The following is a 27,940-nucleotide window of genomic DNA, read 5'->3' on the forward strand; positions in this document are numbered from 1 at the left end:
TAAAGAAGATCGTTTTCTTTTCATTCATTATTTCCAATCTTTGGACTTTTATCATAAGGGCATCATTCAACAGGGCAATAAGCTACCTCTGTTGAGATACTTACACAGCAATATTATCTTCAGGAGTGAAACCTGAAAGCAGTCTGTGTGTGGGGAAAGGGCTAAGAAAAGGTCAGTGTATCATCTCGAGGACTGTTCTATAAGGACTTAAATCTTAAATCAATGTAGCAAAACTAGGAAAGTTTACAAAATGTTAAGGAAGAGAGAGAAAAGTACATAATTACGAATGACTATTCAACCAAAACCCCCAAAACGCCTCGGTCAGTGCCATCAACTCCATTCTACTCACAGCAACCCTTCCGGACAGGGGAGAACTGCCCTGCTGAGTTTCCAAGACTGACTGTTTTACGGGAGTAGAATCCTCATTTTTCTCTTGACAAGTGGCTCGTTTTGAACTGCTGATCTTGTAGTTACCAGCCCAACGTGTACAAGTAGGCCAAAATATTTATGCAGAATAGAGCAAAAATAATTTTTAAAAAATTAACTGTAGAATAACAAGGATTAGGAGAGGCTTTGGGAAATAAAAAGTCATTTTTTTCCTCTTAGGACTATATATTGATTTTCTTTTGGATATTCTGGGAGTTTGTTTTTGGTGGTCATGATTTTTTTAAAAAAAGTAAATTCTTAGAGAGTAAGGCAACTGGTTTTGAGTTTTGAACTTGATAGTTTGCAGAGTATATAGGTGATGGATAATCTTGATTGAGGAAGCAGTTTATGCCAAACAATATTTAATAATCAGTGGTCTTGTGCTAGAGCGCCCTTTGACCTCATGAGCCTATATTTTACATGGTAAATATCCAGCAACAGCTCTTGAGCCCTTCTTATTTTGCATATTTTCAGGAACAAGAGATTAAAACGAATGAGCCCAAAGAAAAATGTCAGAAAATGCACGATTCTGACATGGATGGAAAAGACAAGAAAAAGCCCCAAGAAATAAAGAGTAAGTGTGGATGCTAACATTTTACCATTTACCATTGTCATCATTTATATAAAGAGCTTCATTTCCTGTGGATGCAAACTATTTTCTAACCTATAATGTCTTAGAACTGGCCCTTTTTTTTTTTTTTTGGTCATGGGAGACTAGAGCTTTAGACTAAATTGTGCTTAAACTGGTTTTAAAAACTGGAGCCCTGGCGGAATGGCATAGTGGGTACACACTGGGCTGCAAGCCCACAAGGTAAGCACTTCACAACAAAGACAAGGCTTTCTACTCCCTTAAAGATTTATCGTTTCAGAAACCCACAGGGGCAGACCTACCCTACCCTGTAGGGTTGCTATGAATCAGCATCGACTCGATGGTAGTGAGTTTGGGTTTGGTTTGAGTTTAAAAAGACTCCTTGCCTGGTAGTTGTTGATTCTGACACATGGCGACCCCATGTGTTACAGAGTAGAACTGCGCGCCATAGAGTTTTCTGGACCACAACCTTTGTGGAAGCAGACCTCTAGACCTTTCTTCTGTGATGTTGCTGGGTAGGTCCGAACCTTCAACCTTTATTACATAGCAATTTATAGTAAGGTAATATAATTTTCACATATGAATTAATAACATAATCTTATTATAATACAATAACTCACCCCCTTCTGGCTACCTTATTCTTGCTCCTTTTGAGTCTGAGTGGAAGAAAGATGAGGCTTTCAGCTCCCCAACCCAGAAGTCGTTCAGAACTCCTGGCTCACAGTCACTGACTGCAGTCATTCTAAATCCTGAACAACCCATAGGAAGTCTAAATTTGAAGTTGATAAGGCGAGGCTCCTTTGATAATAAACCTGACCATGCTCTAGAGCCAGGGCAAGTTTTGTTAAAGCTTAAGATGATAGTTTCTCAAACACTAACCCGGAAATCGGTGACTCCCATTTACCCTCAAAATAATTCTTTTGCTAGCGTTGAAGGAAATCAGAAGTGCATTTGACATGCTTAAATTAACTCCAGAAGAAAAAAATGACCTTACTGAGAATAATTGGAAAAGAGCAGAAATAACCCTAGATGGTAAAACCACAGATGACTGTAAAATTGAGGAAAATGAGTTCTTTAAAGAAAGCAGACACACAAAAGCTGAAACAGACACTTGGGTACAGATAGCAGCAGGTCACCAGGAAGTTGTAGACAAGGGTGTCAGACAGATGAGAAGTCGGGTGAGTACGCCTGCCATCCCTCTTGCAGAGACTTTTCAGCATGGCCCACTGTAGTTCATTCTCCTAGTGCTCTGCTCCCACTGTCATTCTTACCGGAGATTAGAAAATAGTGGAGTAGAGACTTCCCGTGGGTATCCTGATAAAATAAGTTTATATTAGAGATAGGTCATCCTGTGACTTCTCAGTTGATTTGAAGCTGTTTGCTACATCCTTTCAATATACTCAGTACATGTAGACATTATAGAAATTTATCATCTCCCTTACCTGTTCTTACCAAGCAAAGATTTCTGACAGTTATCAAATATACTTACTACTAAGTATTCTGCCCAGTAATTTTGTGGTAAGTAACACTAGGTGATGCTATATTGCAAATGCTTTCCTCAAGATACTGGAATGGGCTGAGGGAGAGGAAGACTCACAGGCCGCGGAGTCTAACAGCAGTCGGGGGGAGGGGTCGGGAAGAAACATGTGTTTGTATACTTATGAGGAGGACAGAATCAATAAAATGGGTTAATCTGGTAGGAAAGGACTTCGTGTAATTTGTTAATCTGTAGGAAAAATTGAAGAGGATTTTCAGCTACTTTCAGGACATAGCAGGCTAAAGCTTGCAGGGATGAGAGCAATTCTAGCGCCGTTGAGCACGGGAAAGAGGTTGGTTGCCTTAGGGCAGTGGTTCGCAACCTTCCTCATGCCGCAGCCCTTTCATACAGTGCCTCATGTGGTGGTGAACCCCAGCCATAACGTGATTGTCGTTGCTACTTCATTACTGTCATTTTGCTACTGATATAAATTGGACGACCCCTGTGAAAGGGTGGTTTGGCCCCCCAAAGGGGTCGCGACCCACAGGTTGAGAACCGCTGCCTTAGGGGGTAGTGCCGCAGAGTAGCACGGATACTGGGTTATCAAGTGACGAAGAAACACATTCATTAGGGAACCATCACCAAAGCCAGAAGTTGGTTCTTTGAAAGAATTCAGTGACATTTCCTGCTAACCAATTTGTAAACCGAATGAAATGGACAAAGCCATGGATAAATAACAGCAAAATGGAGACAAGAAATAGAAAGCTGAAATAGTGTTCCAACTACGTTACTACTTTAAAGTGGCCTCACAAAGTCAACATCAGCCCTTCATGGTTTTATGTGCATAAGGGCTGCTAAATTCACAAATTCCTACTCAAAAGAGAGAACTTGAATTCATCCTGTGAGATCATCATAATTTCATGACTCACATCAGACAAAAGCCATATAATAAAGGAAAATGACAGTCAAGCTCATCCATAACTGCAAATACAGAAGCTTCAAATAATACAGGATCAAATCAGATCTCATAATTCACTGCCATCGAGTCTGTTCCACTTCATCGTGACCACATAGGTCCTGTTTTATGGGACAAGGTAGAACTTCCCTGCAAGCTTCTGAGACTGCAACTCCTCACGGCAGTGACTCTCAGCCTTCCTAATGCCATGACCCTTTAAGACAGTTCCTCATGTGGTGACCCCCTAACCATCAAGTTATTTTCGTTGCTACTTCATAACTGTAATTTTGTTACTGTTATAAATGGGATCACCCTGCGAAAGGGTCGTTCGACCCCCCCTCAAGGGGTCACGACCCACAGGTTGAGAACCACTGCTTTACAGACCTAGACCGCCTCATCTTTCTTCCGAGAAGCAGCTGGTGGTTTCAAATTACTGACCTGGCGAGTAGCAGCCCAATGCAGAATCACTAGGCCACCAGGTCTCCTGAAAATCAAATCTGGTTATGTAAAAAATAAAGGACAACTTTTTAAAAAGATTACACTTAAAGTGAAAGTTTAGGTCCCTATTTAGCTATTCCAACACAAACTACTCAGTGACATTGCTTATATGTTTTGCAGCAGATCACCATTCTCATTCATTCTATTTGGGTTCTGCCATTTCTAGTAGATCTCTTAACTCCTGCTTCCATGACCGTTGATTGTAGACTGAAGCAAGACAAAATCCTTGACAACTTGTCTTTTCTCTGTTCATCATGATGCTTGCTACCTACCAATCCAGTTGTCAGGAGTTTCGTTTCCTTTACATGGAGTTTTAATCCATGCTGAAGGCTGACATCCTTGAACTTCATCAACAAGTGCTTCAATACCTCCTCATTTTCAGCAAACAAGGTTGTGTCGTCTGCATATCAAAGGTTACTAATCCCTCCTCCAATCCTGACACCACATTCTTCATATATTCCAGTTTCTCTGATTATTTTCCCAGCATGCAGATTGAATAATTATAGTGAGAGGACACAACCCTGATGCACACCGTTTTAAATTTTTTCTTTTTAGAAATCATTTTATTGAGGGGTCTGGCAGCTCTTATAAACAATCCGTACATCAATTGTATCAAGCACATTTGTACATGTGTTGCTGTCATCATTTTCAAAACAGTTTCTTTCTACTTGAGCCCTTGGTATCAGCTTCTCTTTCCTCCCTCCCTCCCTCCCCCATCTTCCCGCCTTCCTGATCCCTTAATAAATTTTAAATTATTATTATTTTCATATCTTACACTGTCCACTGCCTCCTTTCACCCGTATTTCTGTTGTCCATGCCCCTTGGTGGGGGGGGGGTGCAGGGGTGTTATACATCGGTCATTGTGATTGGTTCCCCTTTCTCTTCCCACCCTCCCCCTACCCTCATGGTATCAATACTCCCATTATTGTTCCTGAGGGGTTTATCTGTCCTGGATTCTGTGTATCGAGAGCTCTTACCTGTACCAGTGAACATGCTCCAGTCTAGTCGGATTTGACCTTTTCTTAATTTTAAGCTGTGGAGTATTCTTTGTTCCGTTCACTCAACTGCCTCCTGATCTATGTACAAGTTCCACATGAGCGCATTGAAGTGTTCTGGCGTTCCCCTTCTTCTCAAGCCTATCCAGTTTGTTTGGTCCACACAGTAGAATGCCTTGGCAAAGGCAATAACACACAAGTACACATCTTGCTGATATTCTCTGTTTTAAGCCAAGATCCATCTGACATCAGCAGTGATAGCCCCTGTTCCATGTCCTCTTCTGAATCCAGACTGAACCTCTGTCCATTGTGGGAAAAAGAGCCAGAAAAAATGTACGTGGACAAACTCTACGTTCACACATTAAGGAGTCTGAGAGGCCGGGACTCCCATACCTTCATGGTCTTAGGTTGGAGATGCGTCCCAATCACATTCTCCCAAGTAAAAGTTATTCCCCACGATGTCTCCTCTAACAATGCCAGTGTTAAAGGTGCTACTTGCTAGCACATGTTTGCTACTGTATACACTTGAAGGTTAACTGCTTGCATGCTATTTGCCTGAAGGTTGTCTGCCATTGAGAGCAATCAAACCCTATTGTCTGTCCCATCCTGAGTAGGACCCACTCCCTACTTAGGGATCTGTAAGGACCATAGGTTAGTTCCCTGGAGAAGAGCTCAGAGACACCCAAGGTCAAGCCAGCTCAGAGACTACTAAAGTTATGTACCTTCCTGTCACATGTATGCCTCTAGTGCCTCCCCTTTTTACTGCGTGCTTGATAGTTAGGTTTTTTAACTAGGCCAATAGGCACATGTGGGCAGAGTTTAATCAGGTCGCAGCTTGACTAGAGGATGACTGAAATAAAGAGAGCAGGTGTTCCATCTCCCTCTTGTTCCCTGGTGATCAGACCAGTGTGCTGCTGCTTTAGCTAGTTCTCTGCCTCAACCTGTGTGCTACACTACCTTTGTGTCAACCGAATCCATGGATCGAGTTGCTAGAGCTACAGGCTCCTTTGAGACCTGCTTCACCACTCTGCTGGTGTGCACATTGTTTGAGCTGGAGGCTGGTTGATCCTGTTGCCTTGCTTGAGTTCAAGATCCCATAGGGGCCTGCTTGGCTAAGCTCCTGAGAATACTGACTGTTGCTGACCCACCCTGCTGTCTGCTGCCTGTGCGCAGACTGTGCCTGCCTTGCCTGAGGGAAGTCTCCACTGTCTGCTTCCTTGACCTTGGACCAGGAAGCCCTCATGAGTTGAAGGACTTCTAATATATTAACTGTGAGTTGAATCTCTGTACTACTGTGTGGACTAGTAAGCTGTTACATTCCTTCCTGCTATATAAACTATATATAAAATCATAAATGTCTTGGTTTTGTTTCTCTAGAGAACCTTGCCTAACACAGTGTGTATACATACCCCTAACTCGTCCCCCACCTGTTACATGTACGCCTCTACTGCAGCCCCTTCCTGTTCCATGTATGCTTATCATGGCTTGTATGCCCAGGATTATATAAGCTTGTAAGAGAATGCATTATGGTCTCTCTCTGCTCAGACATGATTCCTGATGCCATGGAAGAGGGAAGTACCCCCAAACTTTTGTCTGTTTCTTAATTTCTTCCCTTCAATTACACAACCGTCCCTTAGTACCATCCATATCAATGTACTGCTGCAACTGTTGTTGGCATATTTTCAGCAATATTTTACTTGCATATGATATCAATGATATTGCTCTATAATTTGCCCATTCTATTGAGTTAACTTTCTATGGAATGGATACAACTAGAGACTTCTCCCAGTCAGTTGGCCAACTACCTGTCTTCTAAATTTCTTGGCATAGTACAGTGGGCACTTCCAGTGTTTCATCAGCTTGTTGAAACATTTCCATTCAAATTCTGGAGCCTTGTTTTTGGCAAATGCCATCAAAGCAGCTGGGACTTCTTCAGTACCATCGACTCTTGCATATTTACTACCTTTTGATTAAAACTATTTGAGGAAAATAATAAAGAGGAATGCTTCTTTCCCTTTAAACAAACAAACAAACAAACAAACAAAATGGAATCACTGAAATTGCCTGATTGGCCTTTTAAGTGAGGTGTATCTGCATTCCTAAATGAGTTGTACTCAAATTTTAGTTGTTGATTGTGCTGGTTATAAGGAGTGGAGTGCCCATCCATAGTATTAGGGAACCTCTGAATCACACAGCCCAGAGAGTAATACCAGTGTTTAAAAGGTGTGATGAGTGGTGTGAACCCCTAGGCTTTGTGGGAGCATTGGGGGTGGGGTGAGGTTATTCAGCAGAGAGGACAGCTAGGAAGAAAAAGTTGAGCTGATCCAGGAAGGATCAATAGGCAATGACTTATTTCCATCTAGGTTTGGTGTCTACATTCAGGGACTTTGCCTACATAAAATGGTTGGAAGCAGTGTACAGCTCAGAAAAATGGCTGAGGAAAGAAAAAATACTGGGAGTCTTCTGTTGAACTTCCATGATTTCTCGTCTCCCTTGAGCTCCTTCTCAAAAAACTCAAAACTCACTGTTATTGAGTCAGTGCTGATACATAGTGAGCCCCCCTCCCCGTGGGGTTCCAAGACTGTAACTGTTTATGTGAGTAGAAAGCTGATGGTTTTGAACTACTGACCATGTAGATCGCAGCCCAACTTGTAAATACTATACCACCAGGGCTCCATAGCTTGAGCTACCTAGTCATGTATTTAAAATTCACTATTTTACACCTGGGCATTGCCTATTAATTTTTATGCCTTTGAAGTTCTGTAATATCAAAATACGGATAGTTTGAACTCTCCAAAATCAGAAATGTTATATAATTATCAATATTAAAACAATTTTATATACAAAAGTATGTCGTTTGGGTTAAGACATCACAAATTTAATATAGCAACAGATATAGTGATATTAAAGCCATGAAATATATATATATATATATTTGAAAATCATTTTATTGGGGCTCATACAACTCTTATCACAATCCATGCATACATCAATTGTATAAGGCACATTTGTACATTCGCTACTGTCATCATTCTCAAAACATTTGTTCTCCATGTAAACCCCTGGCATCAGCTCCTCATTTTTCCCCCTCCCTCCCTTCCTGCTCCCCCTCCCTCTTGAACCCTTGATAATTTATAAATTATTATTTTGTCATATCATACACTGTCTGACGCCTCCCTTCACCCACTTTTCTGTTGTCCGTCCCTCAGAGATAAGGCTATATGTAGATCCCTGTAATTGGTTCCCCCTTTCTACACCACCCTCCCTCCACCCGGTATCATCACTCTCACCACTGGTCCTGAAGGGATCATCCATCCTGGATTCCCTGTGTTTCCAGCTCTTATCTGTACCCGTGTACATCCTCTGGTCTAACCAGATGTCTAAGGTAGAATTGGGATCCTGATAGTGGGAGGGCGGGGGGTGGGGGGGGGAAGAATTTAGGAACTACAGGAAAGTTGCATGTCTTATCCTTGCTTCACTGCACCCTGACTGGCTCATCTCCTCCCCGCGACCCTTATGTAAGGGGGTGTCTAGTTGCCTATCTGCACTCCCCCTCATTCACAATGGTATGATTTTTTGTTCTGATGATGCCTGATGCCTGATTCCTTCAACACCTCGTGAATGCACAGGCTGGTGTGCTTCTTCCATGTGGACTTTGTTGCTTCTGAGCTAGATGGCCGCTTGTTTGCCTTCAAGTCTGTAAGACCCTAGACGCTATATCTTTTGATAGCCGGGCTCCATCAGCTTTCTTCACCACATATGCTTACACACCAGCTTTGTCTTCAGCGGTTGTATCGGGAAGGTGAGCATCATGGAATGCCTGTTTAATAGAACAAAGTATTCTTGCATTGAGGGAGCACTTGAGGCCCAATGTCCATGAAATAGATCTTAATAAGACTCTTCTGTGTTCCAGATTGCAAGCAACAAAGACTGAGTCTGGGTGTGGATTTGCAATTGGAGTGGATGAAACCATATGATTTTCAGAAGCATCTTGATGGAGAAGATGAGAATGTTGCCATAACTGGCACAGTTCCATGTAGTGAGTGCTTTTGGGCTTCTAGGTATTTTTTTTCTTAATTCTAGCTATATAAAACAATTTAAACTTTCTTTCATTTTAGATGTATTGAGGGATGCTGTGAAAAATGGGGACTATAGTACTGTAAAAGGTGCACTTAATTCAAGTGAAGAATATAACCTGGAACAAGAGGTAATATCTCTTTGAATAATCTCATGAAAAGAAATTGCATTAGGGTTCTCTAGATAACCCTAGGGTTCTCCGGGGTTCCAGTGATATGTATGTGTGCATACACACACATACAAAAAGAAAAAATTACATTAAAATGTGGCTCACATAGTTATAGACGTTATTTGTAAGGACCACTCCAGCACTTGAAAGTTAAACCTGGCCCAGGTCAAGTCTGTGGGTCAGGTGGCTTGTTTAGCTCCCGGGGATGATGAGCCAGAAAGCAGGAAGACAAAGCAGGAATTCCATGGCTGGTGACTGGAGAGACAGATGAAACCAAGGTCGGCGAGTCTGGAGCCTCCCAGGATCAGCAGGCAACGTGGAGGTGCCACTGGCTCAAGGTAAAAGTACTGGAGGTTGATGAGCCAGATGCAGGATCCAGGCCAAAAAGAAGTCTACTGAGCTTTCCACAGCATCTACTTAAAATTGCACTCCACCCTAATCTTTTTATACCGCTAGCCTCCTCATGACCCTATGTGCAAGAGGACAAAACACTGACCCGTCCTGTGCCATTGTTCTTGTGTCTGAACCCCTCAATGCAACTATGGTCGTAACCCATCTTGTCGAAGGTCTCGCCCCTTTTTTGCTGCCCTGTTACCTTACCAATCATGATGTCCTTCGGGGACTGGTCTCTCCCGACAATATGTCCAATGTATGTGAGACAGTCTTGCTCTTAAGGAGCATTCTGTCTGTATTTCTTCCAAGACTTTTTTTTTGTCCTTTTGATCACCCACGTTCCCTTCCATACGAGGGGGTAACCCCCCAAACTGGAATTGCACTGGGTGGAGTGGAGCTTTCATAGTATGTGTTTTTCCAGCTAGGTGAGCTTAGAGGAACTTTCTCTGAGTTAATGTACCCAGTGCCATTGCTTGGAAAAGTTCTCTCTGGTCACAGTGCATTTTTTCGTGAAAGCAGTTTCACTTGAACCTTGTTCTTCGTGATGGCCAATTTAAGAGAACAACATGCGACTGTGAAATGTTGTTTCCTGCTCGGGGAAAATGCCGCCGAAGCTTGTGATGTTGAACACACCTTACAAGGACAGCACTATGGTAAAAACTCGAGTGTTCAGAGTGGTTTTCTCATTTTAAAAAAGGGGAAATGTCGATTGATGACAAACCTCATTCTGGATGTCTGTCAACTTCCTGAACGGATTAAAATGTCAGCTCACAGTGCATTTAGAGTTCTATTTAGAAGTTCTGAAAAGGTTGCGTAACAGTGTGCAACTCACAAGGCCTGCTTTGTGGCAGACAGCGGACTGGTTTTGCCGCCACAACAATGCACCTGCTCACCAGCCACCACGATGTACCAGTTTGGGGCCTAAAATCCAGCATACTTTTCTTGTGCCACATACTTTACTCACCTGACCTTGCTCTGTGCAACTGCTTTTTGTGTCTGGGAATGAAGGAGGGACATGAAAGGACAGCAATTTGACGATGTAGAAGAGGTGAAAAGAAAAAACAAAGACGAAGGAGGTGCTGTCCGCCATCCAAACAGATGCGTTTGAGAAATGTTTCCAAGAATGGAATCGCAGATTTGATAGATGTATTAAGTGTAATGGAGAGTACTTTGAAGGTGATAAGGTTGCTGTGTAAAAAAAAAAAAGTAGTACATATTTTTTGGGGGAAAACATCTGGTTTCTTTGGGTACCCTCTCATATTCATTGCCAGCACCATTCAAACACAACTATTCTTCAGTCTTCCTTGTTCAATGTCTAATTTTAACATGCTTATGAGGCTATTGAAAATAGCATTGCTCGAGTCAGTTACACTCCTTAATCCTCAAAGTAACATTCTTGTTTTTCAACACCTAAAGAGGTCATGTGCAGCAGATTTACCCAATGCAACCTCTTGACTGTGAATTCCATGAACATTGACTGTGGATCCAAGCAAAATGAAATCCTTGACAACATCAATATTTTCTCCATTTACTAGATGTTACCTACTGGCCCAGTTGTGAAAATTTTATGTTTCTTTACTTTAAAGTAAATTTTAGTTCCTATAATTCCAGCCCCTCAAAATCACTATCTAGCTGATTGTTAATTATTTTTGATTTTATGTACTGTTTAAGTCTATCCGTTTTGAGAGCACAAAATGATTCCTCTTTGTTTTAATTTGATCATTTGCATTTCTTTGCTTGTTTTCTGTTTACACCATTGTTCACCTATAGTAGTTATCTAGTGCTGCTATAGAAGAAAGACTTCCAGTTGATGACTCCAAAACATTTTATTTTCTTGTGATTTTGGACATTACAAAATCCTCATTCAGGGTCCTGGCTCCAGGGGACGCCCTTTTCTGTCAGCTCTGGAGGATGGTCGCTGTCTCCTTAGCATCTGTGCCTGGTTGCTGGGAGAACTCTGTCTTGTTATGTCTCCTCTCATTTGTGCTCTTCTTGTGTAATCTCCTTTCTATCTCAGACGACACTGATTCCGTATACTCCATACATCTGCCAGCTCCAATGTCCTGGGAACCCCTTAGTGAATTTCTCCATTTGGTTATTATACTTTGTGGCTCCGGTAATTCTGGTTGGTCCTTTTTAATGAATCTTTCTCTTTATTGATAATTTTTCTATTTTTCATATATGGTGTTCTGATTTTCTTTAGTGTTTTTGCATTTTCCTGTAGTTCCTTGAGCATCTTTAATACTGTTTTGAAAACCTTGTCCACTAAGTCTGTTATCTCAGCTTCTTTAAAGGACAATTTCTTTCACTTTATTCTGTTCATTTATATGGGCCGTTCTTTTTCAATTTCTTTTATGCCTTGTGATTTTTTGTTGAAACTGGGACATTTCAATGTAATAACTTGGTAACTTTGGATATCAAATTCTTCTTAGAGTTGCTATTTATTTTATGTTATTTCTTTGTTCTTGGAGCAACCAAACACACTACCCAACAATTTTATTGATATACATCAATACTTGTGTAAACCAACTAACTTCCATTTTAGTTTTTCATCAATAAAATGGGCTTATGGGACTTATAGTGGTCTTCCTTTAAATCTTTGGGCCAACTTAAAGGAATATAATGAATGTTTGAGTTTCACCTATTTTTACCTAGAAGCTAAACATGAATTTTGGACCTGAAATATGAACAAACAAAATAAGTATCTTTCATAATCAATATTCACTGTTCACGTGAGGATGATCGACTATTTAATATCAAAAGGGTAGCGTTAGTCCAAGGACAAAGTTCATAAGATGAGAAAAGTAGGAGAAATTGAAATAAGAAATGCGGGAGGAAGTGGTACATTTGAGGGAATGGTGATGATGACTAAATCAGAATATGGATGAATCGTTGAAGGGGAAACTATGCTCAGTAAATCTTCAGCTAATTCACAATAAAAAGTTTCATTTTTCATGAAATGAAAAATTTTTACTCTTCACTTTATGTCATACAGGCTGTTGATATCCTTTTGCAACCAAAATTCATGAAAATGATAAAGCTTTATGGTAGCATTCACATTGGGGGGGGGGGCATTAAAGATTTTTTCATTTCTGAATGTTTGTTTTATTATGTTAGTTCAAAGTTTTCCCAAGACTAAATCTGTATGAGGGCAGACAACCTAATCTTTCTCCCGAGGAGCTGTTGGTGGTTTTAGCCATTAATCTTGTTAACAGCCCACTGCCTACCCACAGTCAGACATAAAGTTTAGTATGTGTTTAAGTAAACAGAATTTAATAATTTCATGGTGAAATATCCTAAGTGAAGAGAGTTATGAAAATTTTCTCAGTAAATAGTAACCTGGTTTCTCTTCAATAATGGGAACACGATCAAGGACTCGCGTGGGCTGACTCTGGTGATGCAGGCTGCAGCTGGAGGACACGATGACGTGCTGAGACTGCTCATCAAGAAAGGAGCCAACGTTAATGGGAGGCACAGGAATGGGAAAACTGCGCTGACTCATGCAGCTGAGAAGGTTGGGGACTTTGACAGTGCGTCACTTTTCTATAGTCCTCATGGTAATTCCTGCCCGGGAACTAAGAAAGACTCAAAGTGAAATATAATGGGGGTCTGGGGTGGTGAGCGAGAGCACACCGTCCCACAACTTTATCACTCATATTTCAGTTGATCAGTGACTTGGAATGAATGGAAGCTTGTAGCAACCGCAGTATTGTATAATTGAGCTTTCAAAAAGGGATTTAGCTCACTGCAAGGAATTTATATTAAAAAAATGACCTCTGCTTAAGATACTGATGTTTCCTTCGGTTAATAATTTAATTAAAATGTGCCCATGATTTTTAAAGCATCAATATATAGAGGTTCTTATGTTGGACCAAATGATTATACTTCGAACTGAATTTCTGGGATTCACAGTGTGCTAGTCCAGGTTGACTAGAGAGATAAACTCATAGACACTTGTGTTAGTTTGGGTACATTAGAGAAACAAATCCACAGAAACTCATATGTATAAGAAAGAGTTTTATATAAAGGCTAAGTGTACATCAAGAAAACACCCCAGCCCAGTGCTGCCCAAACCCACAAGTTCAACATTAACCCATATGTCCAACACCTATCCATAAAGTCCTCCTCCATCTCACAAAACACATGCCATGATGCAGACTGCAGAAGGAAAGCTGAGTCAGTGAAGGTGTAAGCATCTAAGGGGTCTCCACACAGGTGCTCCAGCACCCAGGGCTGCATCGGGGTAGGTCCATGTGGCTTCTCCTCAGGGATGTCTTGCAGGAAGTGAGCCTTGCCAGCTGAAGCAGGGAACTGGCTAAGGTAGCTGCACCCTGGTCCGACCATCACAAAGCAAGAGACCTGAGAACTAGGAAGGCGAGGCTCACCGAGCCATTTATCCCTCTGCCCTTCAATTCACCCTACATGTGTTTATCGGCCAGGTTGGCACAATAAACTAAATACCTCAACACTCGTATTTTAAAAAGAGCTTTATATAAAAGAACAATTATTATTGAGAAAATAGCCCAATCCAGATCAAGTTCATAAGTCAGATATTTAACCCATATGTCCAATACTAGTCCAGAAATTTCTCTTCAGACTCATGCGGCACATGCAATGATGCTGAATACAGGAAGATTACAGCCCAGTGGGTAGAAGGTCTTGTGGATCCAGTGGCAGTGGAAGCATCTCAATGCTGGCACGGGTCTCCACATGTCTCCTCCAGCTCTCTGAGGGTCTCAACAGCAGGAAAAGGAAAGCAGAGAGAGTGGGTCTGGCCTCCAGTGAGCTATATATCTCCATCATGCCTCCAAATGAGGGCATCAAGCTGTGGCCTGGGAAGGCTACACACCACCCCTTTGCTTAAGTTTGCAGGATATTATGTAACTGCCCCACACAGGAATCTCTCTGCAGTGAAGAAATTGAAATAGTATATTCAGCAAACTGCTTGAGATAAAAGCTGCTGATGACGAAGCCTTTCAGAATAGTTTTAAATGTCTTTTAGAGAATTTTGAGAATTCAATTAGCTTTTTTGTTTTTTTTTAATAGAACTTTCTAACAACAGTGGCTATTCTTTTGGAAGCAGGAGCTTTTATAAATGCCCAGCAGAACAATGGGGAGACTGCGCTCATGAAGGTAAATGCATTGCACAGGGCAAGCATTCATGGTAGGAAGTGCACTTACCTCCCTTTGTGCTGGGCCTCGGGAGAAATACAGGGCTTTCTACTCCTGTAAAGAGTTACAGTCTCGGAAACTCAGAAGGGCAGTTCTACCCTGTCCTATAGGGTTGCTATGAGTCAGCATCGACTCAGTGACAGTGAGCTTTTGTTTGGTTTGTGCTGGGCACTCGGCATCTGATGAGGAACAAGGTCACCTGTGGACTCCAGTAGTTCACGGATGAGCAGGAGAACTGAAAACAGCAAACAAACCCCTCACTGCTTTCAAGTCAACTCTGACCAGAAAATAATAGGTGGGACATGGTATAAGCTATCATGTGCCAGGAAGAAGCGAGAGAACTGCATGTTCCATGAAGTGGGCTGAGCTGGGTTTCAGGGAGAAGTTGATGGTGGAATCACGACTGTCTCAGAAAACAAATATAAGTTGATGGAGATGATGCATGCAAGGGAGATAGACCAGGACCAGACGTCCTCATGTGCCAGGACCCGCAGATGAAAAGGCATGGTTGGTTTTTCACGGCTGCTCTGTATTGGGGAATCAGTCTCCATGGAATCTGGGTTCACACATTTTGTTTGGGAAGTTGCTGAGCCTCCCGATGCACAGGCGTGCACGGAAACACACCTGCTATTAGCTTTCCTGAGCAGCCGTTTCCTAAACTTGGGCCCCCCCCTACTCATAAGTGAGCAGTTTCTAGGCTCCTGGTAGGACATGGCAGATGCAGACACAGCCCCTTTCCCTTCCCTAAAAACACAGCTTTGTAACTGAGTGACCCAACCTGCTATTTTTCTGCAGTAAACTTTCTCCATCTTTTCCCATGAGGGAAACCGTCCCAAGGTTTGAGCTAGCACCTGTCCCTGAGCCATATCTTGCACGGGGCTGTTCCTTTGTTATTCTAAGGGACCGGCTCACCAACACCTCTAGCTCCTGCTACATGGACTTCTTTGCTTCTGTCTCATTTTTGGTTTGTGGAAATGTTTGTTTTGTTCATGAGCTTGATTTTTCCGTCTTACTCTATGTGTTTGTGTGTTCTTATTACCACCATATGTTTACAGCAGAGGTGGAGCCTCGGTCATGAATTTAAAACTTTTTGAGTAGCCACCAGGTGCATTCTAAACAGCAGGTGATCCGATCAGCTAAGTCTGGAGTGTCGAAACTGAGTAAAGGACACAAAAGTTTGCTGTGCCGTGTTAAAGATTTAGGAATGTATCTGGTGGTAACTGAAAGCTACCGAAAGATTTAAGCTGGGGAGAGAAATAATCAGATGGAAGGTTATTGTTATTTTAAATTTCTCTTTGTAGGAGTCTTTGAAAATAAGTGAAATGATAGTGTACAGTACCCAGATGATGAAAGTGGGGATACTGAGAAGTGGATTGGTTGCCCAGATGTCTACAGAGGTGGGATTTACAGGACTCGGTGTATCTTCTGCCTGGGATAGATGTATTCTTTGGTTACCTGTTTCGCGAACAATCTGTCAGTGTAGAAATTGACCGAATATGCACAGATACGTACATACACACACTCCCTTGTACTGAATAAAAAGAGCAAATCACTGTGCATTTGTAAATGGTTTCTCACTGGATTGTGAAGTAATCCGAAGAAAGGAAATGGAGGGCCAATGAAACTGAGGCCTGGGCTGTGGAAGGGTGTGGCCAGGGCTCCGTGTTCACCCTGTCTTCACAGAGCGCACCCAGGCTGGGGGTGTGGAGAAAGGGACAAACACGGATTGGTACTCAACGAAGAGTTCCCCTTTACATAATCCTCACCCTTCTTCCTGACACAGGCCTGTAAACGGGGAAACTCGGACATCGTGCGGCTTGTGATCGAGTGTGGAGCCGACTGTAACATTCTGTCCAAGCACCAGAACAATGCACTGCATTTTGCTAAGCAGAGTAACAACGTGCTGGTGTATGATCTGCTGAAGAACCACTTGGAAACGTGAGTAGGAAGTGAAAGGAACCAATCAAATCACAGACAGTCATCTCTGTTTGAACACGTTACACTGGCACAACCTGTCTGTAACTGCTCAGAGAAAGGTGGTCCAGGATAAGTCCTGGTGGGTTCTGTTCACAGCAGAGAGAAAGTGAATTCAATAAGTGATGTAGTAGCTATTTTTCTGTAAATCACTGAGGTCTTAAAATCTTTCCCACCACTGTCATATCTAGGATTACCTCCTGGAAATCTTAATTTTGTTTGTAAATTAGCTACCATACATTTTCTTTGAAATATGCAAATCGGTCACACTGTTTCAAATTAATTCTACAGTACATTCCTTTTATTTTAAGCTGCTTCTCCACACCTGGTACTTTGCTATCTTTGTGTCACATGAATCCTCAGAAACACTAGCTGCAGCAAGAGGGGCTGGACGGTCGTCAGCACAGGGCATGGAGGGTGGTCCCCTTCAGGTGCCGTCGCTCTGTTCTTCCTGACCCTCCACACCTGGGATATGATGCCTTTGACCTGTCCATGAGGCGGTTACTCCAGTTCCAGACCCAGAATTTGCATTCTCAGCCGAGATTGAGAGACAAACCGCAAAATCTGAAAAAGGCGCGTGCCCGGGCCCCGCTCACTCTACCAGCCCCGCTGGAAGCCTCACCCAGCCAGGCCTGTCGGGTGCCTCGGGACCAGTCCCAGGCAGAGGTGCGCTCGGCTGCCAGAGGCCTGGGGAAGCCCCTATTTCAGGAGGTCAAGTTGCCCCCTGGAACCCGGTCAGGTTTCTAGTAGAAGAGGCAGTGGATGCTGGATAGGAGAACAAGTCTTTGCTGCTTCCTCTCAAAGCCCGTGTTCACACGAGTGAACAGCGGGGTTCCTGGGGCCCTGGACCCATCCTGAAGTGGCCCTAAGCGGCTGCCTGCACCCGGACGTTAATGCTCAGACCGGATGTCCCCAGATGGCACTGATGAGTGTGGTCTCGCTCAGTAAGCACTGAAAGAGACTTGCACGTGCCTGGCAAACCTTCTCTAGTTGATTTCTCCACAGATTCTCCTTCCTGATTTTTCACTCACCAAATATGTACCAAGCACCCAGTCTTTCAGGCCCTGTTCTTGAGGCTGTGGAAATGGGAAGCAGGAGAGAGAAAGCCCTTCCCTTCTTGAAAGCCAACTCCATTTAGGGAGCTGGACACTAAGAGCCTAGTCTGTCAGGTGGTGAGTGCTAGAGAGGAAGCAGGGTTGCCTTGATTGTAAGGGTTGGTCAGAGACAGCCTCACGTTCACTAGTAGAATAGATTTATGGATCATGGTTCGTGTCTGCATTAACATTAAAAATTCTTCCTAAATACTGAAGACAAAATGAGTGCATAAGCTAATGTGGTGAAGAAAGATGATGTTGCCCATCAGCTGTTACAAGATAACCATCTGGGGTTTTAAAGGCTTAAAGTTAAACAAGCGGCCATCTAGCAGGGAAGCACAAAGCCCACATGGAAGAAGCAGCATGCCAACCCGTGGGATCACCAGGTGTCGATGGGATCAGGTATCAGGCATGGGAAGATCCCAAACAAACAACCATTTCTATGCGAACGAGGGGGGTTGGAATGGAGACCCAAAGCCCATCTGTAGACAATTGGACATTCCTTCACAGAAGGGTCACAAGGAAGAGACAAACCAGCCAGGGTGCAGTCTAGCACTGATGAAGCACACAACATTCCTCTAGTTCTTTAATGCTTCCTTCCCTCCACCCCACTATCATGACCCAGTTCTACCTTACAAATCAGACTAGACCAGAGGGTGTCCACTGGTATAGAGAAGAGTTCTCAGCACACAGAATCCAGGACAGAGAGACCCCTCAGGACCAAAAATGAGAATAGCGGTACCATGAGGGTAGGGGGAAGATGGGGGGAGAAGGGGAAAAAAAGGGTAACCAAGTGCAGTGATCGACATACAACCGCCACCCCACCCCCCAGGGGGACGAACAATAGAAATGTGGGTAAAGGGTACATGGGATGGTGTAACATATGAAAATAAAAATAATTTATAAATTATCAAGGGTTCATGAGGGTGGGAGGGTGGGGGCAGAAGGGGGATAAAGAGCTGATACCAAAGGCTCAAGTAGAAAATGTTTGGAAATGAGCATGGCAACATATGTACAAATGTGGTTGATACAATTGATGTTTGAATTGTTATAAGAGCTGTAAGAGCCCCCAATAAAATGTTTTAATTTTAAAAAAGGAAAGAAAATTCTTCCTATACTTTTTTATTAGACTCTCAAGAGTAGCAGAAGAAACAATAAGAGATTACTTTGAAGCACGTCTTCTTCTACTAGAACTGGTTTTTCCAATAGCTTGTCATCGTCTCTGTGAGGGTCCAGATTTTTCAACAGAATTCAATTACCAGCCTCCACAGAACATACCTGAAGGTAAACCTGTGCTTTCTCTCCGAAACATGACATATAAATATGAGTTGGTAGCTAGACAGAGCCTTCCTTTGAGCAAAACCTTAAGGAAATTCCATTAAACATAATGATGTAAACTCATGATGAGCAGAGCTGCTCAGACAAGAGACCCAACTGCTGTCTAACCGCCCAGGTGGCTTTGAGGAGACCCCTAGAGCACTGTATTAACAATCAGATGCTAAAATTTATGCAAGCTGGGTCTTAATTTTTTTAACTGACTTTGGTTAAAATTTACCTGTAAAATTTTAAACCCAGAGTCAAAATTTTTCTTGAATTTTAATATAGTCTCTAGAGGAGGTCATCTTGGTGATGTAGAGGATCAGGAATTGCGCTGCACACACAAGGCCAGTGGTTCAAGCCCCCAGCTGCTCCGCAGGAGAAAGATGAGGCTTTGTACTTCCATGGGCAGTTAACAGTCTTGGAAACCCAGTGGGGTGGTTCTAGCTTGTCCTATAGGGTCACTGCGAGTCAGAATTGAGTCAATGGCAGGGAGCCAGAGAGTCTGGATTACTGTGACCTGCTAGAAAGAGCTTAAAAGTAAATGTCTTCTGCTGCAATAAGGTTTAGTCACCAGAGGAGGAGACACCAAATCTACTGGATGGCTTTGGACCACCGAACTTGAGTTAGCAGCCGAGCACCTCACCATTGTGCTCTCTGGTCCTGAATTAGGAGTGGGTGAAGATTTTATGTAATAACCCTGCAGTTGCGCTTCTTTTCTCCTCCCCTTAACACCCCGTTCCCCATCCTCCACCCAATATTTTGTGGTTTTGATGAAGGTTTACAAAGCAGTTTAGGTCCCTGTGCAGTTTAGGTCCCCATCCAACAATTTCTACACAGTTCGTTAAGCGACATTGGTTACATTTTTTTTAAAAACACGCGACATTCTCATTTTGATTGCTCTGTTTCCATTGATGAAATTTCTCAGCTTCCTTCCATGCTCATCTTTGTTTTCAAAGCATTACCAGCCATTGTGTCATACAGGTGTTTTCTTTAGGGAGCACAGTAACTACTAGTGATAGGACTTTTGGGGCCAGTGTGTTCTTTAGCTACAAAGTGACCTCTCAGGGGTTAGTTTCAGTTCAAGATTTGAAGTGTCTTTTAGAGCTGTGGTCTTGGGGAATCCCTTCTATTTCAACCAGGTTAGTAGGTTTTGTTGTTGTTACTGCTTTAGGAATCTGAGGTCTATTTACACTTTTCTCACATTCTACCAGGGTCCATCCATTCTGTCCCTGATGAGTGCTATCCAGGTGGCATCTAGTCCTTCTGGTTCTGGGGCAGCTAAGACCTGTCGAACAGTGTTCCCAGCGGTGGGCGATACCTTCCCCCGGAGCCAGGGGAGCACCGGAATGACCCCGGGGGCCTGTACTTTATCCTGTGCTGTGGGCTTTAGTACAAAAGCTTTGGGTTGCCAGAGGGGCACTGAGTGGTTGTTTTTGTTTTTCTGAAAATAAGCAGTAGGCCAAATAACTTTGAGAACTTATGATGCAAAGTACGCATCTTATTTTCATTTTCTGCATGTAGAACCCCTGTGTGGTCGGCATCATTTTGTTGAAGAGACTACTCCTTCCCCATTAAGGACCCTTATTCTTAACATTCTAGTGGTTAGTGAACTTGGCATGGAGGAGTTCTAATCTGTGTGTTTGGCGCTTCATATATCCCGTATCATTTTTGGATTATATTGTTTGGCGTGTATATGTATATAATCGAATTGTATGTGTGTTGGACAGCTGGGCGGGCATGTGTAGAGCTGGGACTGGCATGCCTCTTGCGTTCATAGCCAAGGTGGGCCAGTCATGCACTGTCTGTGGGTATTACTCTTGTCGGTGACTGGGTGAATTTGGAATTACCGAATTCTTTCTCATGTCCAAAATCTGCAGCCATGATTCTGTTGTCCATTAATCAGAAAACTGACCACACAAATGTCCTGACGTCCTCCAGTCCTTGCCACCCAAAGTGTGGTCTCTGCAGACCAGCCCTTCCAAGCAGCACCTGGGAACTTGTTAGGAATGTAGACTCAGACCTTCTGAAGCAGTGTCCATGTCACCACGGTCCCCAGGTGATTCGTAAGCACATTAGAGCTAGAAACGCACCTGGTGATGACCACTTGAGGGGCTTTGGGTTGTAAGTCATGTTGAAAGCATGGCTGACAAAATAAATATGTATTGATATCATGAACCAACAGCGAACAAGCCTTTAGGGTCCCATAGCTCATTTCCCATCTATGACACTTTAAGTATGTATCAATGAGAGTAAAACTGACACCTGAACACACGTTGCTTAGACCTAACTTCCTTGGGTCTTAATGAAAGACATTTCTAAGGCGACTTCCGTTGTTTGGGCTGTTTGTATCTGAGTCACCAGCACAGATGGCCACTGGCTGAACGCTCAGCCTGATGTCCCCTCCGGCCTGACATCCCAGCAGCAGAGTTCTTGGTGGAACTGGAGGAAAGGGACCGAGACAGGCTGGCCTCCGGTCCCCGCGCCTGAGGCTGCAGAAGCTGTATAAGTGAGAGAGGAAATCGGCCCTGAAGCAGTAATAATAGTTTGTACGGCGAGGTCAGCAAACAAGGATCCATGATCTCATGTTAGAAATGCCTGGTTTACCAGGGACTTGGTGAGTTCATGCACTTATTTGTTAGATTACTGCACAGGCAGCATTTGTCCCCAAAATAAACCGTACAGAACCTTTTGGACTATTCCGTACAAACTTCACATCTCATGCTGACATGTTTGTTTTTGTTTCGGATTAATCAGAACATTGAGAAGTAGCCAAACAATATATAGAAAGAAAGAAGGAAAATCAATTCTACAGCCACAGAGGACCGCAGTAGAACTGCCCCAGGGTTTTTTCATGAACATGCTCCATTCTGTGCAACCTTTGTGTTTCTGTTGTTGAGAATATGAGCAGATTGCAAAAAAAAATAAAAGTGTGGGTGAAAATCCCATGATATTTTCTTTCCATTTCCCCACATTTTTGGGGTGGGGGGGATGCTCCCTCCTATCACTGCCAAAACACATGCCAAATCAGGTTTCTGCAGGCAGAATCCAGTGCCACTTGAATTTTCCAACCTTCTCACTCGCCTTCCCAGATGCACTCCTCCCCATTACCAGAAGCCATTGCCTCCTATGCTTCCTGGCTGACCTTCCCTGTGCCGTTGCCCATCCGGTCACACATGACCGAGGTCGGTCACACATGTCCGAGGTCGTAGTTCTGAAAGGTGCTCTGCTCACGGCAGAACTAGTGCAGCCAACCTGGTGTTTGGTTTCAAGATGCCCTGAGGGGAGGATTTCAGTTAAAAGGGTGAAGGATTATCTCAGGTCAGTCTTTACAGGGGTTTACCCAACCCCCATAGCGACAGAAAAGTCTACATGCTATGAGAATTTGAACTTCTATTCGGCAGCATCTCTACGTTACTATACGAAGAAAATTCAAGCAGCTTTAATCTAGAAAAAGCACACTGGAAAACGTGTTCCTAAAAAGCAACGATGAGTTTGTCAAACACCTTCAGACATGGACAACATGAGAAAACATTGTGCCCAGCCAAGTTAGTCCACCTCCTAAAGATCACTATCTTATGACATGGTTATTATAGAGGGGAAAAAAGAAAAACAGAAATTCGGTTTTTGCAGCTAAGGATTAGGCTTCCAAGACCATGACAAGGCCAGGGTTAGGCCAGGGGGTCTGGGGGAGGGAAAGGACAGGGAGGAGGGAGGGAGGAAGGAGGAAGGAAAAAAAGTGTGTTCTCTGTACTCTCACTTAAGAGGGATTTGGTCAGACAGAAAGGTAAGAGTTCTGTGGCTTGGAACGGGCTGGGCAAAGCAAACGCGCGGGCAGACACAGAGCTGGCAAGGCCTTTGGCAGCGGCAGTGGGTGGTGAGCTGGCAGACAGGCTCCCCAGTGTCAGTCCTACCCCCTCCAGGCTTCTCAGCAGGGCCCCACGGAGCTCATAAAATGGATTTGCATTAAGATAAAATCACATCTGACTACAACCCCTTTTCTGGGGGCTTCAGTACAGTGTGTGTTTGTGTCGCCCTTTACCCAGGCTCTGGGATCCTGCTGTTTATTCTCCATGCAAACTTTCTGGGTAAAGAAGTGGTTGCTCGGCTCTGTGGCCCATGCAGTGTGCAAGCCGTAGTATTAAATGACAAGTTTCAGCTCCCTGTTTTTCTGGTAAGATTGTTTTTTGTAGCTCAGTACCGAAAACTCCTAATCCAAAGCGAAGGTCACTTTTCGTTTTCCATAAAATCCAGTCCTTACCACTTAGTAAACCAGTTGTACCCCACAATCATACAATGAAGTTATACTGGACACGGTCCATAAAAAAACAACGGCTAATTTCATGCCTTAAATTATGCTTACCATAATGCCTTAAAGCCTGCATGATTCTGAATCTGGAAAGTGTTATGGTTTACCAGGAGCACCGTGCCTGCAGTTAAATGTTACAGCTTTTCCCTACTATCATAGTGATAAACCTTCATGGAAGGAAAATTTAGGAAATTCAAAAAGAAAATGAAGTTGCATCTATTTGTGCTTTCAGTACCTAAAGGCAGCCACTTATTAGCTCTGGGTATGTTTGTGCTTAGTTCCAACACATAATTGGAACGATCATTATTATATTATCATTTCTTATTTTTAATTCATCATGAAATTTTAAAAATAAAAACACATAGCAAATAATGTACTCATGGCTGGATAAATGCTTGTAAAGAATCCTTCTGCATTCAACTCTACCACAGTGAGAAATCTTTCCCTAAGCTGAATTAAAGTTAACTGGGTGTGGGCATTTTTAACATTCATGCTTATATATTGCTGGATGTATTTAATCTCAAAGATTTATCTGGATAATTTTTTTCAGATAGTTCTTAAAGGTTCCTTTTGAAATCATTTACATCTTAAAATAACTTGAGGTGAAAACAAAGAAATCTCTGTACACAGGCTTATGAAAAATCAAATGCAAAAGTTTGTATGATTACCTTTGAAATCATTTGAGTCCTAAAGGTATCTGGTCTCCATTACAATAAAGTTGTACTGTAAGACTAATGGTCTGTTCTTTTCTAGCTTTCAGTGTTGCTGAAGAAACATTGACTTTCTTTTTTTGTGGCCTCTTTCTGCTCTAGGATAGTCATTTTGTTTATTCATTCAGTCCTGTTGCCGGTCTCAATAAACTCTTCATCAGGTTGGCAGAAGTACCCACTGCTAAGGTGAAAATTCTTTCCTCATATTAAGTGTTACTTCTCAAACAATTACTCCAAATCCCTGGTGGCGTAGGGGTTACCCTTCCAGCTGATAGCTGCAAGGCCCGAAGGTTGAAACTACCACCCGTCTGCTGGAGACAGATGAAGGCTTTCTACTCCTGTAAAGAATTACAGTCCCCGTTAGGGTCACAAGGAAGGGATGAGTCAACCAGGGCACAGTATAGCACTGATGAAACACACAATATTACTCTTGTTGGTTCCTTGAGGATTCCTCACCCCCACTAGCATGACCCTAGTCCTGCCGTCCACTTCAGGCTAGACCAGAGCATGTACACTGGGACAGATAAGAGCTCACAACACACAGAATCCAAGTCAGATAAATCCCTCAGGATCATAAATGGAAGTAGTGATACCAGGAAGGTAGGGTTACGGTGGGAAGAGGAAGGGATGAAGGGGGAAACAATTGCAATGATTGGCACATAACCACTCCAACCCCACCCCCGAGGGGGATGAACAACAGAAACCATGGGAGAAGGGAGACAGCAGTTGGTGTAAGATATGATAATAATAATAGTTTATAATTTATCAAGGAGTCACGAGTTGGGGGGAGAAGAGCTGATATCAAGGGCTCAAATAGAAGGTAAATGTTTAGAAAATGATGATAGATACAAATATGCAAATATAAACATATATACAAATATGCTTGATACAATTGATATATGGATTGTTATGAGAGCTGTAAGAACCCCCAATAAAATGATCTTAAAAAAAATGAGTTACAGTCTTAGAAATTTACAGGGAAAGCTCTTCCCTGCCCTGTCGGGTCAATATGAGTCAAAATCAACTCTATTGGAGGGAGGGACGGAATGACTCTTAATCATGCTACTGTTATTAGAAATATTCTTCAAGCATGTTGTGTTACCCCTTAGTCTCTGGAAGAAGACCCTATCACAGAGACAGGTACTCCCTTGTTGGGTGCTGTCGAGCAGGTCTGCCTCAGCATAGCCCCAAGTACCACGGACCCACACACTGCCTGGTTCTGCACCATCCCCACTTTTGGTTAAGCTTGAGCCATTGTGTCAGTCTCTCTACTAGGGCAGCAGTTCCAGGTACATCTCCTGTCTAGATCTAAATTATATCAGGTAAATTATGTACAATGTGTCAAGAAAGAGACTGCTCAGAATAGAACTCTATAAGTCAGTTCTAGGCTATGGTACTTACTTTCCATGACTCTTAGCAGTAGTTTTTTGGTGACATATCATGAAATCAAATTACAGGCCTTTGGATTTCTTATAGCAATAGAAACAGCACCCAGCTGGAAATATATTGCTAAGTAAGAGAAACCAGGAGAGGCTAAGTTTCATTTCCCCCCCTTTTTCTAGCAAAGGGGGGGGGGGCTCTTTACTTCTGTACTGACCTGTATTTTTTCTTCCAATAGGTTAAGTTGCTAATAGGTGCCTACAGAGTACAGGCTGCAGTAACCCAAGGATTGTGACCAAGCTCTTTTCAGACCTATTTTTCAATATTCTCTCTCAAGCAGTTTGGAATTCATCTGATACATTGAACACTTTCAGATTAAAAGTATCATCTGTAAACCTCTTGCAGTTCCATACCTGTCATCGGCTGTAGTGCATAAGGTGGAACACGGTTGCTCTGATGGATTCTAAAATCCTTACAAGTACTGGTGGCAGCATTCCGAAACAGCAGTGCTCTGGTGTCTAGCCTGCCTGTGTCAGTTTTCCACAACGTGGAATACTAAGGGAGACTTATTTAAGAAAATTCAAGAAGAGATCTTTTTTAAACTTGAAATATTTTACTAGCCTTGGTGAATTTCTTTGTTAAAGAAAAATGAATGTAAAGTTTTTATTTGCTAATGGCAAGGGAAGCATATTACATTCAAGACACTCAAGCACAAAATAAAATGTGAATTTGTTGCCCTTAAATTATGATTAGTCTGACTGGGTATGCTGAGGTGGGGTGGGGGAGGTCTGTTTATTTATCCTGTATCGTTGCTATAGAACCTGAGCAGGAAGCTTGGAGCTGACGCTAACTGTGTCAACATGAAGTTATGATTGTTTGAAAAGGTAGCTAGGTGATAATAGCTAGACGACTCTAAGATGGTACAAGATGTGAACCAGGACACTAGCCCTGAAAGGAATGTGTAATTGTAAACATTTATTTCTGTTCTTGGAAAAGCCAGATCCTGTGCCCTTATTTTGAAAAGTTTGAAAAGTTTAAATCCCACCTGTGTCTTGCTGTCCTAGCTCTTCCTTCAACTGCCACACACAGTGTACCTCCCGTGAACAGTCACTGCATCTGTAGATGGCTCCCCAGAATATAGATCTTAGAGCTTTTTAAGATGTACTTTCTAAACCCCAGGGAGCCCTGGTAATGTAGTTGGTTACACAGTCGGTTGCTAAACACAAGGGCAGAAATTCATGCCCAGCCAATCCATACCCACCAGTCTCTCCTCCGGTGAAAGATGAGGCTATCCGCCCCAGCAAAGATTTACAGCCTTGGAAACCCTAGGAAGCAGCTCATTCTGCCCTGAGTCAGAATCAACTTGATGACGGTGGGTTTGGTTTCATTGTTGTTGTTTTTTTTTTAATCAAACACCAATTGTTTTTGTTCCTGGTTAGTTTATAATTGCAATGTTCATGATTTTTTTCAGTGTGTCACCTGATATTAGAGCCACACATTTTAGAGACATTTCCGATCTGTTTGTACTGCCTTTTCCACCCATTTTCTCAGTAAAGCAATGCTAAGATTAAAAAATTTTTCTCTTTATATGGACTCTCAGAACTTCCAGATGGATACTATGTGGTTTTTCATTTAATGAGGATGGAGAACAGGCTTTTTCAACTAAATTGAACCACTGCTACTGTATTGAATACCAGTATTATATCTGACTTCTTAGCTTCCCTGCGGGGTGGGGGTAATTATATGAGATTTGAGTTAACAATAGCTCATAAAATAGGAAATATTAAAGGGGACAATAGTATCGTGATCACTTACAGGTAATGGAGTTTTTAATTTAAATTTGTTTAACTCTGGAATTATGCTTATCATATGAATAACCTTGCCAGGTATCTTAGGTTGGGTTCTCTAGAAAAGAAAAACCAGTGAAGCTTATACATGGATATATATAGATAGATATATTGATCGAGAAGTTTGTATTGGCTTACACAGTTAAAGAAGTTGGAAAATTCCAAGTCTATGGGTCAGATGTTAAGCTGGAGGCTTCTGACTTGCATACCTGTGGGAGGGCTGATGATCCCAAGGTCAACAGGAAGATGACAAGCTTGTGGCTGCACGTGTAAATGAATACAAGTTTGGCAGGTAAGGCTTATGGCTGCAGAGGTGAATGAATCCAAGATCAATATGTCAGATGGCAGGCCACTGACAACTCCCAGGGTGGGCAGGCAATATGGCAGACCATGGGCTCAGGTCCAAAGAACTAGAGGTTGACAAGCCAGATGCAAGATCCAGACACCGCAAAAGGCAAGAAAGCATTTCCGCAGCATCTGCTTACACTGACAGCAGTCTACACCCATGAGGAAACTGCCTTTAAATTAATTGGCTTCTCATAGCAGATCTCAGTGTGG

The 27,940-nt window shown here is 42.7% G+C and overlaps 1 protein-coding gene across 1 annotated transcript in view; it reads left to right on the forward strand.

Moving 5' to 3' along the window:
- LOC142461192 (M-phase phosphoprotein 8-like) overlaps positions 1 to 26,273 on the forward strand; it is a 40,306-nt gene extending 14,033 nt beyond the window's left edge. The window contains exons 4-13 of the mRNA XM_075562870.1: positions 901 to 1,000; positions 8,854 to 8,979; positions 9,059 to 9,147; positions 12,953 to 13,093; positions 14,626 to 14,712; positions 16,535 to 16,689; positions 18,949 to 19,103; positions 23,183 to 23,310; positions 24,258 to 24,341; positions 25,774 to 26,273. Of these exons, the coding sequence (XP_075418985.1) occupies positions 901 to 1,000; positions 8,854 to 8,979; positions 9,059 to 9,147; positions 12,953 to 13,093; positions 14,626 to 14,712; positions 16,535 to 16,689; positions 18,949 to 19,103; positions 23,183 to 23,310; positions 24,258 to 24,341; positions 25,774 to 25,830 (1,122 nt within the window). The 3' untranslated portion in view covers positions 25,831 to 26,273. The remainder of the gene's footprint in view (positions 1 to 900; positions 1,001 to 8,853; positions 8,980 to 9,058; positions 9,148 to 12,952; positions 13,094 to 14,625; positions 14,713 to 16,534; positions 16,690 to 18,948; positions 19,104 to 23,182; positions 23,311 to 24,257; positions 24,342 to 25,773) is intronic.
- Positions 26,274 to 27,940: the final 1,667 nt, after the last annotated feature.

Source organism: Tenrec ecaudatus, chromosome 11, assembly GCF_050624435.1.
Source record: "Tenrec ecaudatus isolate mTenEca1 chromosome 11, mTenEca1.hap1, whole genome shotgun sequence".
NCBI lineage: Eukaryota > Metazoa > Chordata > Mammalia > Afrosoricida > Tenrecidae > Tenrec > Tenrec ecaudatus.